This window comes from Oncorhynchus kisutch, linkage group LG15 (genome assembly GCF_002021735.2).
Source record: "Oncorhynchus kisutch isolate 150728-3 linkage group LG15, Okis_V2, whole genome shotgun sequence".
In the NCBI taxonomy this organism is placed as follows: Eukaryota; Metazoa; Chordata; class Actinopteri; order Salmoniformes; family Salmonidae; genus Oncorhynchus; species Oncorhynchus kisutch.
Window position 1 is genome coordinate 9,687,959 of NC_034188.2, and position 18,401 is coordinate 9,706,359.

At 43.9% G+C, this 18,401-nt stretch overlaps 1 protein-coding gene across 1 annotated transcript; it reads left to right on the forward strand.

The window, feature by feature from the left end:
• Positions 1–2,614: 2,614 nt before the first annotated feature.
• LOC109882055 (ganglioside GM2 activator-like) lies at positions 2,615–11,978 on the forward strand. Its single transcript, XM_020474152.2, has 4 exons — positions 2,615–3,017; positions 3,123–3,275; positions 6,427–6,609; positions 9,699–11,978. The coding sequence occupies exons 1-4, from the start codon at positions 2,919–2,921 to the stop codon at positions 9,855–9,857; spliced, it is 594 nt and encodes a 197-aa protein (XP_020329741.1). The 5' UTR covers positions 2,615–2,918; the 3' UTR covers positions 9,858–11,978.
• Positions 11,979–18,401: the final 6,423 nt, after the last annotated feature.

An 18,401-nucleotide genomic window follows, 5' to 3' on the forward strand; every position in this document is an offset into this window, starting at 1 on the left:
ATAGGCTATATGACTGACTAGATAAAGGCTATATGACTGACTAGATATAGGCTATATGACTGACTAGGTATAGGCTATATGACTGACTAGATAAAGGCTATATGACTGACTAGATAAAGGCTATATGACTGACTAGATAAAGGCTATATGACTGACTAGGTATAGGCTATATGACTGACTAGATAAAGGCTATATGACTGACTAGGTATAGGCTATATGACTGACTAGGTATAGGCTATATGACTGACTAGGTATAGGCTATATGACTAACTAGGTATAGGCTATATGACTGACTAGATAAAGGCTATATGACTGACTAGGTATAGGCTATATGACTGACTAGATAAAGGCTATATGACTGACTAGATAAAGGCTATATGACTGACTAGATAAAGGCTATATGACTGACTAGATAAAGGCTATATGACTGACTAGATAAAGGCTATATGACTGACTAGGTATAGGCTATATGACTGACTAGATAAAGGCTATATGACTGACTAGGTATAGGCTATATGACTGACTAGGTATAGGCTATATGACTGACTAGGTATAGGCTATATGACTGACTAGATAAAGGCTATATGACTGACTAGGTATAGGCTATATGACTGACTAGATAAAGGCTATATGACTGACTAGATAAAGGCTATATGACTGACTAGGTATAGGCTATATGACTGACTAGATAAAGGCTATATGACTGACTAGGTATAGGCTATATGACTGACTAGATAAAGGCTATATGACTGACTAGATAAAGGCTATATGACTGACTAGATAAAGGCTATATGACTGACTAGGTATAGGCTATATGACTGACTAGATAAAGGCTATATGACTGACTAGGTATAGGCTATATGACTGACTAGGTATAGGCTATATGACTGACTAGGTATAGGCTATATGACCGACTAGATAAAGGCTATATGACTGACTAGATAAAGGCTATATGACTGACTAGATAAAGGCTATATGACTGACTAGGTATAGGCTATATGACTGACTAGGTATAGGCTATATGACTGACTAGATAAAGGCTATATGACTGACTAGGTATAGGCTATATGACTGACTAGATAAAGGCTATATGACTGACTAGGTATAGGCTATATACCTGACTAGGTATAGGCTATATGACTGACTAGATAAAGGCTATATGACTGTCTAGAAAAAGGCTATATGACTGACTAGATAAAGGCTATATGACTGACTAGGTATAGGCTATATGACTGTCTAGATAAAGGCTATATGACTGTCTAGATAAAGGCTATATGACTGTCTAGATAAAGGCTATATGACTGTCTAGATAAAGGCTATATGACTGTCTAGATAAAGGCTATATGACTGACTAGGTATAGGCTATATGACTGACTAGGTATAGGCTATATGACTGACTAGGTATAGGCTATATGACTGACTAGATAAAGGCTATATGACTGACTAGATAACGGCTATATGACTGACTAGGTATAGGCTATATGCCTGACTAGATAAAGGCTATATGACTGACTAGGTATAGGCTATATGACTGACTAGATAAAGGCTATATGACTGACTAGATAAAGGCTATATGACTGACTAGGTATAGGCTATATGCCTGACTAGGTATAGGCTATATGACTGACTAGGTATAGGTTATATGACTGACTAGATAAAGGCTATATGCCTGACTAGGTATAGGCTATATGCCTGACTAGGTATAGGCTATATGACTGACTAGGTATATGACTGACAAAAACACTACTATAGTGTTATAACATCAGAAAATAACACTGAAAGGATTTTAACATTTAAATTCAAAACAACTTGTGCAAGACACTGCTGGACTTTGCTTTCAGCATTGTCTACGATGTCAAATCTCTGAGAGTAGGCCATGCCGTGGTGTTCACAGGGAGGTGAGGAAATAAAGACAACCTCTCCATCTGGTGGTGGGAAGCAGATTAACAGTACTGCGGAACAAGATGCTGCCCGTTGACAAGTCTGCTACTGTAACTATAGGCCAGCTACCTAGATGTGTAAACGTTGTCTTCAAAATGCAGTGCCTCAGGCTAGCAACCAATTAAGCCTCTACATCTGCGTTGCTTACTCTCGTGGGTTTTAGGCTCGGTTTCTGTATAGGCCTTTGTGACAACTGCTGTTGTAAATAGGTCTCTATAAATAAATGTGATTGATTGATTAAAGCCTATCCAATGGGTTTAGCTGCAATGCTATATGCTTGTTTTTGGAACCTGGATTGGATACTAATGGATGGGTGTTTTGCTGAGATGTTTGGCTACTGTTTTTAGAACTAAATCTGGCAACCACTGAATTGTCTTTATGCTGGGGACAGGCTATGGATTCGATTTGTTCACAAAAGCCTGTATCACAATTGATCAATCTAAAGAATTAAGACCAATTTCCTGATTGGAGGTATCAAGTGAGGGATTAAATTGATTACGAAAACTAACACATCTGGTAAATATAGTTATATTCTAATGCATCTGGTAAATAAACTTCTGACTGTGGGAAGATCCCAACTGTATAATTCCTCGCGTCTTCTCTCCACTCGCCTCCTTCTCAAACCCCATTGGATGAGAGAGCCAGAGATCCCGCCTATCTGACTTTCTCCTACAATGAGTTTTGAGAAGAAGGAGAGAGGAGCGAGGGCGCGGGGGAAACAATTAAGATTTGTCCGTTGACATTTGCGCCCGCTTTATGGAGTCTGTCACGTGACGAGCGTCCAGTTTGCGTTGATAAACACGGAAGTGGGACTGAAATGTGAAAACAAATCTTTGCCGCATTGCCTCACAAAGTGTTATGACACAGTCATTACCGATTCTTTTTAAAACGTGCACAATCTTAGTTTACGCGATTTCTGCTGTTATTTTGAATTAACCGTAATTATTTATAGTTCTGCTGTAGAGTAGATTAGCACAATGAAGAACTGTATTGCTGCTGTGATAACACTATGCATTGTAATGCAGGTGAATGACGCTTTGGATTTCGAGAAAACGCGCACGGCATATTCTGCAAAGGCGAGTGAAATATCTGTAAATGTATTAAAATGTTGTTCAGTAACCTACGCTATCAATTCATTATGTATGGTATAGTAACATAGACTATTCAATACTATTGCACAGATCTTTGGGTTCTCATGGGAGAACTGCGGTAAACCAGACGACCCAGCGGTTCTGAAGACCCTAACCCTGTCCCCGGACCCCATCACAGTTCCAGGGGACCTGACGGCCAGTGCGTCCGGGAACACAACGGTCGAGCTGGCCGCTCCCCTCGCTGTTAGTACTAAGCATGCACCAAGGGTCTCCTCCTAAAATGCTGAAATGAGATCTTGAATGCTATTTGATTACTTATGGAGTATACTGATTTGTTTAGGTAGCTAGCAGTGGTGGAAAAAGTACCGAATTGTCATAGTTAATAAAAGTAAAGATACCTTAATAGAAAATTGCTCAAGTAAAAGTGGAAATGACCCAGTAAAATACTAGTTGAGTAAAAATCTAAAAGTATTTGGATTTAAATATACTTAAGTATCAAAAGTAAATGTAATTGCTAAATTATACTTAATTATACTTAATTATACTTAAGTATCAAAAGTAAATGTAATTGCTAAAATATACTTAAGTATCAAAAGTACAAGTATAAATAATTTAAAATTCCTTATATTAAGCAAACCAGGTGGAATTTGCTTGTTTTTTTTAAAAATCTACCGATAGCCAGGGACATGCTCCAACACTCAGACATCATTTACAAACAAAGCATGTGTTTAGTGAGTCCGCCAGATCAGGGGCAGTAGGGATGACCAAGGATTTTCTCTTGATAAGTGTGTGAATAAGGCAATTTTCCTGTCCTGCTAAAGGAAAATGTATGGTGTAAAATGTACATAGTTTTCTTTAGGAATGTAGTGACAACAATATCAATAGTACAAGATATCCCCCAAAACGACTAAAGTTGTACTTGAAAGTATTTTTACTTAAAGACTTTACAGCGCTGGTAGCTAGTGAGGTAGGCATATGGTATTGCCTGTCTTTTTAATATATACATATATATAGAATGAATAGGCTCTTGGTGGATAAAAATGGGCACAGTAAAAGACAGTTATACACACTATAGCCCTAATAAATAAGAGACCATCAGTTCTTCCTGGAAAAACTTACCAACAGAATTGAAAGCTGTTACTTAGCCATTTCAGTCTGTAGGCCTATTCAGACATGTGAGAGCCTATTCCACTTTGTCTGTGTGTGTGTCTATTGTTGGATCTGGGTAGTTCTGGGGGGCTCTGGGTAGTTCTGGGTGGCTCTGGGTAGTTCTGGGTGGCTCTGGGTAGTTCTGGGTGGCTCTGAGTAGTTCTGGGTGGCTCTGGGTAGTTCTGGGTGGCTCTGGGTAGTTCTGGGTGGCTCTGAGTAGTTCTGGGTGGCTCTGGGTAGTTCTGGGTGGCTCTGGGTAGTTCTGGGTGGCTCTGAGTAGTTCTGGGGCTCTGGGTAGTTCTGGGGGGCTCTGGGTAGTTCTGGGGGGCTCTGGGTAGTTCTGGGTGGCTCTGGGTAGTTCTGGGTAGTTCTGGGTGGCTCTGGATAGTTCTGGGGGGCTCTGGGTAGTTCTGGGTGGCTCAGAATAGTTCTGGGGGGCTCTGGGTAGTTCTGGGTGGCTCTGAGTAGTTCTGGATGGCTCTGAGTAGTTCTGGGTGGCTCTGGGTAGTTCTGGGTGGCTCTGGGTAGTTCTGGGTAGTTCTGGGGGGCTCTGGGTAGTTCTGGGGGGCTCTGGGTAGTTCTGGGTAGTTCTGGGTAGTTCTGGGTGGCTCTGGGTAGTTCTGGGTAGTTATGGGTAGTTCTGAGTAGTTCTGGGTGGCTCTGGGTAGTTCTGGGTGGCTCTGGGTGCTGTGTTGTTAAACAGGTAGAAACTTGCCTGCAGAAGGTTTGTCTGACTCACTGATCCCATGAGCTTCATGTGAGCAGCTCACCACATAAACCCCACTCTGCTGCACTGATGACCCAAATAGATATGAAATGTACAGTATACTTCCTGATACAATGCTCACCCTTACAATGTAGAGTTCACAAGAGAAGGGATGGCATTGACAGTGGTGTTGGCAATGTTCTGATCAAGAATGCACCAATGTAATATTGTTGCATTTTGAAAGTTTTTGCAACAGACGTACTAGACATTCTGCTTTAGTTGATGCAATGCATGTGTAACGGATATGAAATGGCTAGCTAGTTAGCGGTGGTGCGTGCTAATAGCGTTTCGATCAGTGACGTCACTTGCTCTGAGACCTTGAAGTAGTGGTTCCCCTTTGCTCTGCAAGGGCCGTGGCTTTTGTGGAGCGATGGGTAACGATGCTTCGTGGGAGGCAGTTGTTGATGTGTGCAGAGGGTCCCTGGGTCGAGCCCGGGTCGGGGCGAGGGGACAGATGTAAAGTTATACTGTTACACATAGAAGAGTGACTTAATTGTTCTTCTTAGAAATCAATTTCTTAGATCACAGTGCCAGATTATCATTTCCCTTTCCTACCAAGTAAAAAGGCAGTAACTGCTCATAGCGTGGAACTGAGAAAAATGCCTTTTATTTACCTTGGTTTCACAGTAACTTTATACAGTTACTGCTAACATGACCCCCTATTTTCTCCTGAACACAATACAATAGAGGCAGGATACTTGTCCACATGATTAAGCATGTATTTAATGTTGCAAAAATGACATGAAACAAATGTTCGACCAAATGAGCAGTTACTGCCTTTTAGCTTGGTAGGGCGGTGTAGATGTCTGCATCCTGGGTGATACTTAGCTTGGTAGGGCGGTGTAGATGTCTGCATCCTGGGTGATACTTAGCTTGGTAGGGCGGTGTAGATGTCTGCATCCTGGGTGATACGTGGTAGGGCGGTGTAGATGTCTGCATCCTGGGTGATACGTGGTAGGGCGGTGTAGATGTCTGCATCCTGGGTGATACGTGTGCCTTTTAGCTTGGTAGGGCGGTGTAGTTGCCTACCCAGAATTCTTTCTAACATTGCAGAATTCCAATGGTGACATCATTGCAAGAGAAGAATATAACCGTTTCTTCTTTTCTGTAAACGACTAGGGCTCAATGTTCAAGTCAAGAATAGCTCTGCATTAGACACGGCTTTAAAACACCTTGGCACTGGTCTGATTTTCTCCTCTTTAGGTAACTTGGCCACGCTTGGTGGTACAACTGTAAAATATAGTTTTATTGACACTTGTTATTTTATTGATACTTTGTTTTTCATAACATCCTGGTCCTATTTAGGATGCATATTGGCCAGTCAAAAGTCAAACAGTAGTTAAATAACAGTATTTTGTCCATAGGTAAATGTAACCTTGTGATGGCCTACCTTGTGGATAGGTGCACTGTTACTGTAGCCTACAATGTTTTTCCAGACATCCCACTTAACTGGCCCTATATAATATATTTCTCTTTTAGGTGAATGTGACCCTGGAGAAGGAGGTGGCAGGGTTCTGGGTCACGGTCCCATGTCTGGAAGAGATAGGGAGCTGCCATTACACAGACGGCTGTGACCTGCTCAACCAGCTGATACCGCCAGGACAGGACTGTCCTGAACCTCTTCACACCTACGGCATCCCCTGCCACTGTCCCTTTAAAGCTGTGAGTCTATACTGTAGTCCATCCCCTGTCCACTGTCCCTTTAAAGCTGTGAGTCTATACTGTAGTCCATCCCCTGCCCACTGTCCCTTTAAAGCTGTGAGTCTATACTGTAGTCCATCCCCTGCCACTGTCCCTTTAAAGCTGTGAGTCTATACTGTAGTCCATCCCCTGTCCACTGTCCCTTTAAAGCTGTGAGTCTATACTGTAGTCCATCCCCTGTCCACTGTCCCTTTAAAGCTGTGAGTCTATACTGTAGTCCATCCCCTGTCCACTGTCCCTTTAAAGCTGTGTATATACTGTAGTCCATCCCCTGCCCACTGTCCCTTTAAAGCTGTGAGTCTATACTGTAGTCCATCCCCTGTCCACTGTCCCTTTAAAGCTGTGAGTCTATACTGTAGTCCATCCCCTGCCCACTGTCCCTTTAAAGCTGTGAGTCTATACTGTAGTCCATCCCCTGTCCACTGTCCCTTTAAAGCTGTGAGTCTATACTGTAGTCCATCCCCTGTCCACTGTCCCTTTAAAGCTGTGAGTCTATACTGTAGTCCATCCCCTGTCCACTGTCCCTTTAAAGCTGTGAGTCTATACTGTAGTCCATCCCCTGTCCACTGTCCCTTTAAAGCTGTGAGTCTATACTGTAGTCCATCCCCTGTCCACTGTCCCTTTAAAGCTGTGTATATACTGTAGTCCATCCCCTGCCCACTGTCCCTTTAAAGCTGTGAGTCTATACTGTAGTCCATCCCCTGTCACTGTCCCTTTAAAGCTGTGAGTCTATACTGTAGTCCATCCCCTGTCCACTGTCCCTTTAAAGCTGTGAGTCTATACTGTAGGCCATCCCCTGCCCACTGTCCCTTTAAAGCTGTGTATATACTGTAGTCCATCCCCTGCCCACTGTCCCTTTAAAGCTGTGAGTCTATACTGTAGTCCATCCCCTGTCCACTGTCCCTTTAAAGCTGTGAGTCTATACTGTAGTCCATCCCCTGTCCACTGTCCCTTTAAAGCTGTGAGTCTATACTGTAGTCCATCCCCTGTCCACTGTCCCTTTAAAGCTGTGTATATACTGTAGTCCATCCCCTATCCACTGTCCCTTTAAAGCTGTGAGTCTATACTGTAGTCCATCCCCTGTCCACTGTCCCTTTAAAGCTGTGAGTCTATACTGTAGTCCATCCCCTGTCCACTGTCCCTTTAAAGCTGTGTATATACTGTAGTCCATCCCCTGTCCACTGTCCCTTTAAAGCTGTGTATATACTGTTGTCCATCCCCTGTCACTGTCCCTTTAAAGCTGTGAGTCTATACTGTAGTCCATCCCCTGTCCACTGTCCCTTTAAAGCTGTGAGTCTATACTGTAGTCCATCCCCTGTCCACTGTCCCTTTAAAGCTGTGAGTCTATACTGTAGTCCATCCCCTGTCCACTGTCCCTTTAAAGCTGTGAGTCTATACTGTAGTCCATCCCCTGTCCACTGTCCCTTTAAAGCTGTGTATATACTGTAGTCCATCCCCTGTCCACTGTCCCTTTAAAGCTGTGTATATACTGTTGTCCATCCCCTGTCACTGTCCCTTTAAAGCTGTGAGTCTATACTGTAGTCCATCCCCTGTCCACTGTCCCTTTAAAGCTGTGAGTCTATACTGTAGTCCATCCCCTGTCCACTGTCCCTTTAAAGCTGTGAGTCTATACTGTAGTCCATCCCCTGTCCACTGTCCCTTTAAAGCTGTGAGTCTATACTGTAGGCCATCCCCTGCCCACTGTCCCTTTAAAGCTGTGTATATACTGTAGTCCATCCCCTGCCCACTGTCCCTTTAAAGCTGTGAGTCTATACTGTAGTCCATCCCCTGTCCACTGTCCCTTTAAAGCTGTGAGTCTATACTGTAGTCCATCCCCTGTCCACTGTCCCTTTAAAGCTGTGAGTCTATACTGTAGTCCATCCCCTGTCCACTGTCCCTTTAAAGCTGTGTATATACTGTAGTCCATCCCCTATCCACTGTCCCTTTAAAGCTGTGAGTCTATACTGTAGTCCATCCCCTGTCCACTGTCCCTTTAAAGCTGTGAGTCTATACTGTAGTCCATCCCCTGTCCACTGTCCCTTTAAAGCTGTGTATATACTGTAGTCCATCCCCTGTCCACTGTCCCTTTAAAGCTGTGTATATACTGTTGTCCATCCCCTGTCACTGTCCCTTTAAAGCTGTGAGTCTATACTGTAGTCCATCCCCTGTCCACTGTCCCTTTAAAGCTGTGAGTCTATACTGTAGTCCATCCCCTGTCCACTGTCCCTTTAAAGCTGTGAGTCTATACTGTAGTCCATCCCCTGTCCACTGTCCCTTTAAAGCTGTGAGTCTATACTGTAGTCCATCCCCTGTCCACTGTCCCTTTAAAGCTGTGTATATACTGTAGTCCATCCCCTACCCACTGTCCATTTAAAGCTGTGAGTCTCGAGTTTGTGGTAGTGTTCATTAGGGCACAATAATTTGAAACCATTTAGCTATGAAAAATGATCATGGTTGTTCCTGGTCCCTCTATAGGCACATCTGTCCATTTAATTCCATTTGGTGCCTTTTGAACGCAACCCTCCTACATGGTACGTGATGTAGAACGTACCTGTTATTCAGTGGTTACCGCTTAGGCTTACTTCCCTCTTTCATATCCTCATCAGTGCAATGTAGTGAATGTGTGTTGTTAGCACTGTGAATGATTGGTAACAGAGTGCTGTTTGTTGAACAGCAGCTAGCCAAACAACAAAACGTTCTCTGAATGTTTATAACACTTAGCGTTCTGTTGCTCAGTACTCATTCTGTTTTTCCTCAAGGATACGTTGTTTTTTTCTTCTGTTTACTCAATGTCTACTGTGTTCAAATGACCTATTTTCTCTCTCCTGAGGGTGCATACCTTTTCTATACAGTAAAACATGCTTCACTCTAAGGCTGTGTCCCAAATGACACCTTATCCCTGTATATACTTTGACCATGGTGCACTACCTTTGAATAGAGCCCTATGGGCCTTGGTCATACGTAGTGCACTTTATAGGGTATAGGATGCCATTTGGGATGAAGTGGAAGTGTTGTATTGGTTGAAACCTCTATTTCCTGTCTGTTCTAAGGGGATGTACACACTACCAGAGTCAGACTTCTACCTCCCTGACATTGAGCTGCCCTACTGGCTGACCAACGGAGACTACAGAGTACAAGGAGTGCTGGGGGCTATGGGGAAAGAACTGGGCTGCCTCAAAATCACCTTATCTGTCCACTCTAATAACTAAATAATGGATGAATTACCTTCTCTTTACACTCTAATAACTAAATAATGGATGAATTACCTTCTCTTTACACTCTAATAACTAAATGATGGATAAATGACCTTCTCTGCCCACTCTAATTAAATGATGAATACATTACCTTCTCTGCCCACTCTAATTAAATGATGGATACATTACCTTCTCTGCCCACTAATTAAATGATGAATACATTACCTTCTCTGCCCACTCTAATTAAATGATGGATACATTACCTTCTCTGCCCACTCTAATTAAATGATGTATACATTACCTTCTCTGCCCACTCTAATTAAATGATGGATACATTACCTTCTCTGCCCACTCTAATTAAATGATGTATACATTACCTTCTCTGCCCACTCTAATTAAATGATGGATACATTACCTTCTCTGCCCACTCTAATTAAATGATGGATACATTACCTTCTCTGCCCACTCTAATTAAATGATGGACACAGGGAACATTATGTACCATTCAATGAGCTGGTGTACTGACATGTTGTCTTCTTTATTCTGAAGGTAACGTCTGCTCTCATCTCTTCTCATCTCATCAAAGTGCCAATTGAGAACTGGGCCTGTATACACAAAGCCTCTCAGAGTAGGAGTGCTGCTCTAGGATCAGTTTTACCTTTACAATCATAATGAATAAGAGAGGGGGACCTGATCCTAGATCAGTATTCTAAAACGCTTTGTGGATACTGGCCCTGTACCAAACAAGCAGTAACTGAGCTGCTACTGTAGTGGTACTGTAGTTTAAGGATACGATTCAGACTCACTTTCAGGTAAAAACAGTTAAGTTGAGTGATTTTGCATGGCTTGCTACTGTACTGCTATGAACTTGTCAGAACCATTATGATTGTTTTTCTTTATGTTTTACACAGTTTTTTTTATGCAGAATTATTTTTATTCGATTTCTTCTCAAGGTTGAATGGCCGTGGGTATGCTTCTATTGGTCATCGGCTTTTACCCTGGGTAAGGTACTGGTCACATAACTAGTAGTTTTAGTAGTTTTAAATGTGACAGTCGTTTCTAGCTGATGCTTACTGTGTCATAATTTTTGGTTCTATGGGTCGTAATGCTACTTCCTGTTGCTAGTGGTGACACTTCTGATTTTACGACCCCTGGGAATATGTTGTTCTTCCTGTTGCTAGTGGTGACACTTCTGATTTTACGACCCCTGGGAATATGTTGTTCTTCCTGTTGAGGGTGTATTGATCAGTTTTTTTTCTGAAGGTGTTTTGTTGTTGACATGTTCAAAGTGCCTAAATAGACCTGCTGGAAAGGAGATCTGCGAATCAGGTGGGACTGTGTGATGTTTCAAAGGGAAATGGAATGAAAGCAGCCAATCAATTCCCTCCCTCATATAATACCGTACCAATAGGCTAATCCTGTTCTATAACCAATTAAAGTGTTGTAAGGAATGTAAGTGCACTTCCTATCTTAAATAATAATTCTAATGAAATGGTTATCAAGTAAAGAAGTCTTAAGGAATCAACATTGCAATTGCACCTTGATTATTTAGAAATGACGTGCTTACTACTGTAACAAATCAGCATTATGTTGGTCAATATTTCACTGTAAAAACATTTTTTTAAATTATTCAATAAAATAATATCATATATGTTGGTAAGTCATTTGTTTTCTGAAATGCATTACTGTATTGCGCAATCAAGGTGTTCAGGATTTGAATCTCTGCAGTTTCACAGGATGGCCACAGGATGGCACTAGAGGTTAACCGTTGATTACATGACGGATATGTTAGTACCTAGTCTTTCTGATGTTGACCAGTCAGTCTGCAGTTGGAAATCTACTCTTTGTGTCCTCATTCCTGATTTTTACAGGGTGTACTCCAATTCACTTTACTAACATATGTCCAGGTGCTCTGTAGCCCCTCTCTCTCTCTCTCTCTCTCTCTCTCTCTCTCTCTCTCTCTCTCTCTCTCTCTCTCTCTCTCTCTCCCTCTCCCTCTCTCTCGTTCTCAAAATACTCAAAATATGTCTCAGAGCAGATGCCTCAATCAATTTATAACATTTTTGACATGTGTTTTTCTGGATGTTTTTGTTGTTATTCTGTCTCACTGTTCAAATAAACCTACCATTAAAATGATAGACTGATCATTTCTTTGTCAGTGGGCAAACGTACAAAATCAGCAGGGGATAAAATACTTGTTTCCCTCATTGTATATCCACAGTAAAACGAGTCCCATATTGACATACCCTGAAAGGCCGCTCAGCAAGGAAAAAGCCACTGCTCCAAAACCGCCTTAAAAAAGCCAGATTACAGTTTGCAACTGCACATGGGGACAAAGATCGTACTTTTTGGACAAATGTCCTCTGGTCTGATGAATTAAAAATATAACTGTTTGGCCATAATGACCCTCATTATGTTTGGAGGAAAAAGGGAGAGGCTTGCAAGCTGAAGAACACCATCCCAACCGTGAAGCACGGGGGTGGCAGCATCATGTTGTGAGGGTACTTTGCTGCAGTAGGGACTGGTACACTTCACAAAATAGATGGCATCATGAGGCTGAAAAATGATGTGGATATGTTGACGCAACATCTCAAGACATCAGTCAGGAAGTTAAAGCTTGGTCGCAAATGGGTCTTCCAAATGGACAATGACCCCAAGCATACTTCCAAAGTTGTGGCAAAATGGCTTAAGGACAACAAAGTCAAGGTATTGGAATGGCCATCACAAAGCCCTGACCTCAATCCTATAGAAGATTTGTGGGCAGAACTGAAAAAGTGTGTGCGAGCAAGGAGGCCTACAAACCTGACTCAGTTACATCAGCTCCGTCAGGAGGAATGGGCCAGAATTCACCCAATTTATTGTGAGAAGCTTGTGGAAGACTACCTGAGATGTTTTACCCAAATTAAGCAATTTAAAGGCAATGCTACCAAATACTAATTGAGTGTATGTAAACTTCTGACCCACTGGGAATGTGATGAAATAAATAAAAGCTGAAATAAATCATTCTCTCTACTATTATTCTGACATTTCACATTCTTAAAATAAAGTGGTGATCCTAACTGACGTAAGACATGGGATTTTTACTAAGATTAAATGTCAGGAATTGTGAAAAACTGAGGTTAAATGTATTTGGCTAAGGTGTAGGTAAACTTCCGACTTCAACTGTATATACAGGGGGTACCTGTCACGCCCTGATCTGTTTCACCTGTCCTTGTGCTTGTCTCCACCCCCTCCAGGTGTCGCTTATTATCCCCGGTGTATTTATCCCTGTCTTTCCTGTCTCTCTGTGCCAGTACTAGCGGTTTTCCTAGCTCTTTTTCCCCAGTCTCTGTTTTTTCCTAGCCTGGTTTTGACCATCGCCTGTCCTGATGCCAAACCCGCCTGCCTGACCACTCTGCCTGTCCTGACCTCGAGCCTGCCTATCGCCTGGTACTGTTTGGACTCTGACCTGGTTTAGGAACTCTCGCCTGTCCTGACCTCGAGCCTGCCTATCGCCTGGTACTGTTTGGACTCTGACCTGGTTTAGGAACTCTCGCCTGTCCTGACCTCGAGCCTGCCTATCGCCTGGTACTGTTTGGACTCTGACCTGGTTTAGGAACTCTCGCCTGTCCTGACCTGCAAATATTGCAAATATTCTGGATAGCCGTTTGATTAGATGTTCCGGAGTCTTATGACTTGGGGGTAGAAGCTGTTTAGAAGCCTCTTGGACCTAAACTTGGCGCTCCGGTACCGCTCGCTCCGGTACCGAGAACAGTCTATGACTAGGGTGGCTAGAGTCTTTGACAATTTTTAGGGCCTTCCTGTGACACTGCCTGGTATAGAGGTCCTGGATGGCAGGAAGCTTGGCCTCAGTGATGTACTGGGCCATACGCACTACTGTCTGTATCGCCTTACAGTCAGATGCCGAGCAGTTGCCATACCAGGCAGTGATGCAACCGGTCAGGATGCTCTCGATGGTGCAGCTGTAGAACCTTTTGAGAATATGGGGACCCATGCCAAATCTTTTTAGTCTCCTGAGAGGAAATAGGTTTTGTCGTGCCCTCTTCACGACTGTCTTGGTGTGCTTAGACCATGTTAGTTTGTTGGTGATCAAATCAAATCAAATCAAATGTATTTATATAGCCCTTCGTACATCAGCTGATATCTCAAAGTGCTGTACAGAAACCCAGCCTAAAACCCCAAACAGCAAGCAATGCAGGTGTAGAAGCACGGTGGCTAGGAAAAACTCCCTAGAAAGGCCAATACCTAGGAAGAAACCTAGAGAGGAACCAGGCTATGTGGGGTGGCCAGTCCTCTTCTGGCTGTGCCGGGTGGAGATTATAACAGAACATGGCCAAGATGTTCAAATGTTCATAAATGACCAGCATGGTCGAATAATAATAAGGCAGAACAGTTGAAACTGGAGCAGCAGCACAGTCAGGTGGAAGTTGAAACTGGAGCAGCAGCATGGCCAGGTGGACTGGGGACAGCAAGGAGTCATCATGTCAGGTAGTCCTGGGGCATGGTCCTAGGGCTCAGGTCAGTTGAAACTGGAACAGCAGCATGGCCAGGTGGACTGGGGACAGCAAGGAGTCATCATGTCAGGTAGTCCTGGGGCATGGTCCTAGGGCTCAGGTCCTCCGAAAGAGAGAAGGAGAAAATTAGAGAACGAACACTTAGATTCACACAGGACACCGAATAGGACAGGAGAAGTACTCCAGATATAACAAACTGACCCCAGCCCCCCGACACATAAACTACTGCAGCATAAATACTGGAGGCTGAGACAGGAGGGGTCAGGAGACACTGTGGCCCCATCCGAGGACACCCCCGGACAGGGCCAAACAGGAAGGATATAACCCCACCCACTTTGCCAAAGCACAGCCCCCACACCACTAGAGGGATATCTTCAACCACCAACTTACCATCCTGAGATAAGGCTGAGTATAGCCCACAAAGATCTCCGCCACGGCACAACCCAAGGGGGGGGCGCCAACCCAGACAGGATGACCACAACAGTGAATCAACCCACTCAGGTGACGCACCCCCCCCAGGGATGGCATGAGAGAGCCCCAGCAAGCCAGTGACTCAGCCCCTGTAATAGGGTTAGAGGCAGAGAATCCCGGTGGAAAGAGGGGAACAGGCCAGGCAGAGACAGCAAGGGCGGTTCGTTGCTCCAGAGCCTTTCCGTTCACCTTCCCACTCCTGGGCCAGACTACACTCAATCATATGACCCACTGAAGAGATGAGTCTTCAGTAAAGACTTAAAGGTTGAGACCGAGTTTGCGTCTCTGACATGGGTAGGCAGACCGTTCCATAAAAATTGAGCTCTATAGGAGAAAGCCCTGCCTCCAGCTGTTTTCTTAGAAATTATAGGGACAATTAGGAGGCCTGCGTCTTGTGACCGTAGCGTACGTGTAGGTATGTACGGCAGGACCAAATCAGAGAGATAGGTAGGAGCAAGCCCATGTAATGCTTTGTAGGTTAGCAGTAAAACCTTGAAATCAGCCCTTGCTTTGACAGGAAGCCAGTGTAGAGAGGCTAGCACTGGAGTAATATGATCAAATTTTTTGGTTCTAGTCAGGATTCTAGCAGCCGTATTTAGCACTAACTGAAGTTTATTTAGTGCTTTATCCGGGTAGCCGGAAAATAGAGCATTGCAGTAGTCTAACCTAGAAGTAACAAAAGCATGGATAAATTTTTCTGCATCATTTTTGGACAGAAAGTTTCTGATTTTTGCAATGTTACGTAGATGGAAAAAAGCTGTCCTCGAAATGGTCTTGATATGTTCTTCAAAAGAGAGATCAGGGTCCAGAGTAACGCCGAGGTCCTTCACAGTTTTATTTGAGACGACTGTACAACCATTAAGATTAATTGTCAGATTCAACAGAAGATCTCTTTGTTTCTTGGGACCTAGAACAAGCATCTCTGTTTTGTCCGAGTTTAATAGTAGAAAGTTTGCAGCCATCCACTTCCTTATGTCTGAAACACATGCTTCTAGCGAGGGCAATTTTGGGGCTTCACCATGTTTCATTGAAATGTACAGCTGTGTGTCATCCGCATAGCAGTGAAAGTTTACATTATGTTTTCGAATAACATCCCCAAGAGGTAAAATATATAGTGAAAACAATAGTGGTCCTAAAACGGAACCTTGAGGAACACCGAAATTTACAGTTGATTTGTCAGAGGACAAACCATTCACAGAGACAAACTGATATCTTTCCGACAGATAAGATCTAAACCAGGCCAGAACATGTCCGTGTAGACCAATTTGGGTTTCCAATCTCTCCAAAAGAATGTGGTGATCGATGGTATCAAAAGCAGCACTAAGGTCTAGGAGCACGAGGACAGATGCAGAGCCTCGGTCCGATGCCATTAAAATGTCATTTACCACCTTCACAAGTGCCGTCTCAGTGCTATGATGGGGTCTAAAACCAGACTGAAGCATTTCGTATACATTGTTTGTCTTCAGGAAGGCAGTGAGTTGCTGCGCAACAGCCTTCTCTAAAATTTTTGAGAGGAATGGAAGATTCGATATAGGCCGATAGTTTTTTATATTTTCTGGGTCAAGGTTTGGCTTTTTCAAGAGAGGCTTTATTACTGCCACTTTTAGTGAGTTTGGTACACATCCAGTGGATAGAGAGCCGTTTATTATGTTCAACATAGGAGGGCCAAGCACAGGAAGCAGCTCTTTCAGTAGTTTAGTTGGAATAGGGTCCAGTATGCAGCTTGAAGGTTTGTGTGATGTGAACGCCAAGGAACTTGAAACTCTCAACCTGGTCCAATACAGCCCTGCCGATGAGAATGGGGGTGTGCTCGGTCCTCCTTTTCCAGTAGTCGACAATCATCTCCTTTGTCTTGATCATGTTGAGGGAGAGGTTGTTGTCCTTGCACCATAAGTTCAGGTCTCTGACCTCCCTATAAGCTCACTATAGGGAATATGGTGCCATTTGGAACTTGGGAATGCTATTTTTTTTAAATTTATTTTTATTTTTTCACCTTTATTTAACCAGGTAGGCTAGTTGAGAACAAGTTCTCATTTGCAACTGCGACCTGGCCAAGATAAAGCATAGCAGTGTGAGCAGACAACAAAGAGTTACACATGGAGTAAACAATTAACAAGTCAATAACACAGTAGAAAACGAAGGGGGGGTCTATATACAATGTGTGCAAAAGGCATGAGGAGGTAGGCAAATAATTACAATTTTGCAGATTAACACTGGAGTGATAAAAGATCAGATGGTCATGTACAGGTAGAGATATTGGTGTGCAGAAGAGCAGAAAAGTAAATAAATAAAAACAGTATGGGGATGAGGTAGGTGAAAAGGGTGGGCTATTTACCAATAGACTATGTACAGCTGCAGCGATCGGTTAGCTGCTCAGATAGCTGATGATTGAAGTTGGTGAGGGAGATAAAAGTCTCCAACTTCAGCGATTTTTGCAATTCGTTCCAGTCACAGGCAGCAGAGTACTGGAACGAAAGGCGGCCAAATGAGGTGTTGGCTTTAGGGATGATCAGTGAGATACACCTGCTGGAGCGCGTGCTACGGATGGGTGTTGCCATCGTGACCAGTGAGCTGAGATAAGGCGGAGCTTTACCTAGCATAGACTTGTAGATGACCTGGAGCCAGTGGGTCTGGCGACGAATATGTAGCGAGGGCCAGCCGACTAGAGCATACAAGTCGCAGTGGTGGGTAGTATAAGGTGCTTTAGTGACAAAACGGATGGCACTGTGATAGACTGCATCCAGTTTGCTGAGTAGAGTGTTGGAAGCCATTTTGTAGATGACATCGCCGAAGTCGAAGATCGGTAGGATAGTCAGTTTTACTAGGGTAAGCTTGGCGGCTTGAGTGAAGGAGGCTTTGTTGCGGAATAGAAAGCCGACTCTTGATTCGGTGGCCAGCAGGGGGGTTGGCTACCCTCCTGATGCCTGGTCCTTCTATTCTTCTGATGTCTGGTCCTCTTACCCTCCTGATGTCTGGTTTTCCTACTCTCCTGATGTCTGGTTCTCCTACACTCCTGATGTCTGGTTCTCCTACCCTCCTGATGTCTGGTTCTCCTACCCTCTTGATGTCTGACCCTGCTACCCTCCTGATGTCTGGCCCTGCTACCCTCCAGATGTCTGGTCCTCCTACCCTCCAGATGTCTGGTCCTCCTACCCTCCTGATGTCTTGGCCTCCTACCCTCCTGATGTCTTGGCCTCCTACCCTCCTGATGTCTGGCCCTCCTACCCTCCTGATGACTGGTCCTCCTACCCTCCTACCCTCCTGATGTCTGGCCCTCCTACCCTCCTGATGTCTGGCCCTCCTACCCTCCTGATGTCTGGCCCTCCTACCCGCCTGATGTCTGGCCCTCCTATCCTCCTACCCTCCTAATGTCTGATTTTCCTACCCTCCGGATGTCTTGGTCTCCTACCCTCCTGATGTCTGATTCTCCTACCCTCCTGATGTCTGGCCCTCCTTTCCCTCCTGATGTCTGGCCCTCCTACCCTCCTGATGTCTGGCCCTCCTACCCTCCTGATGTCTGGTCTCCTACCCTCCTGATGTCTGGTTCTCCTACCCTCCTGATGTCTGGTTCTCC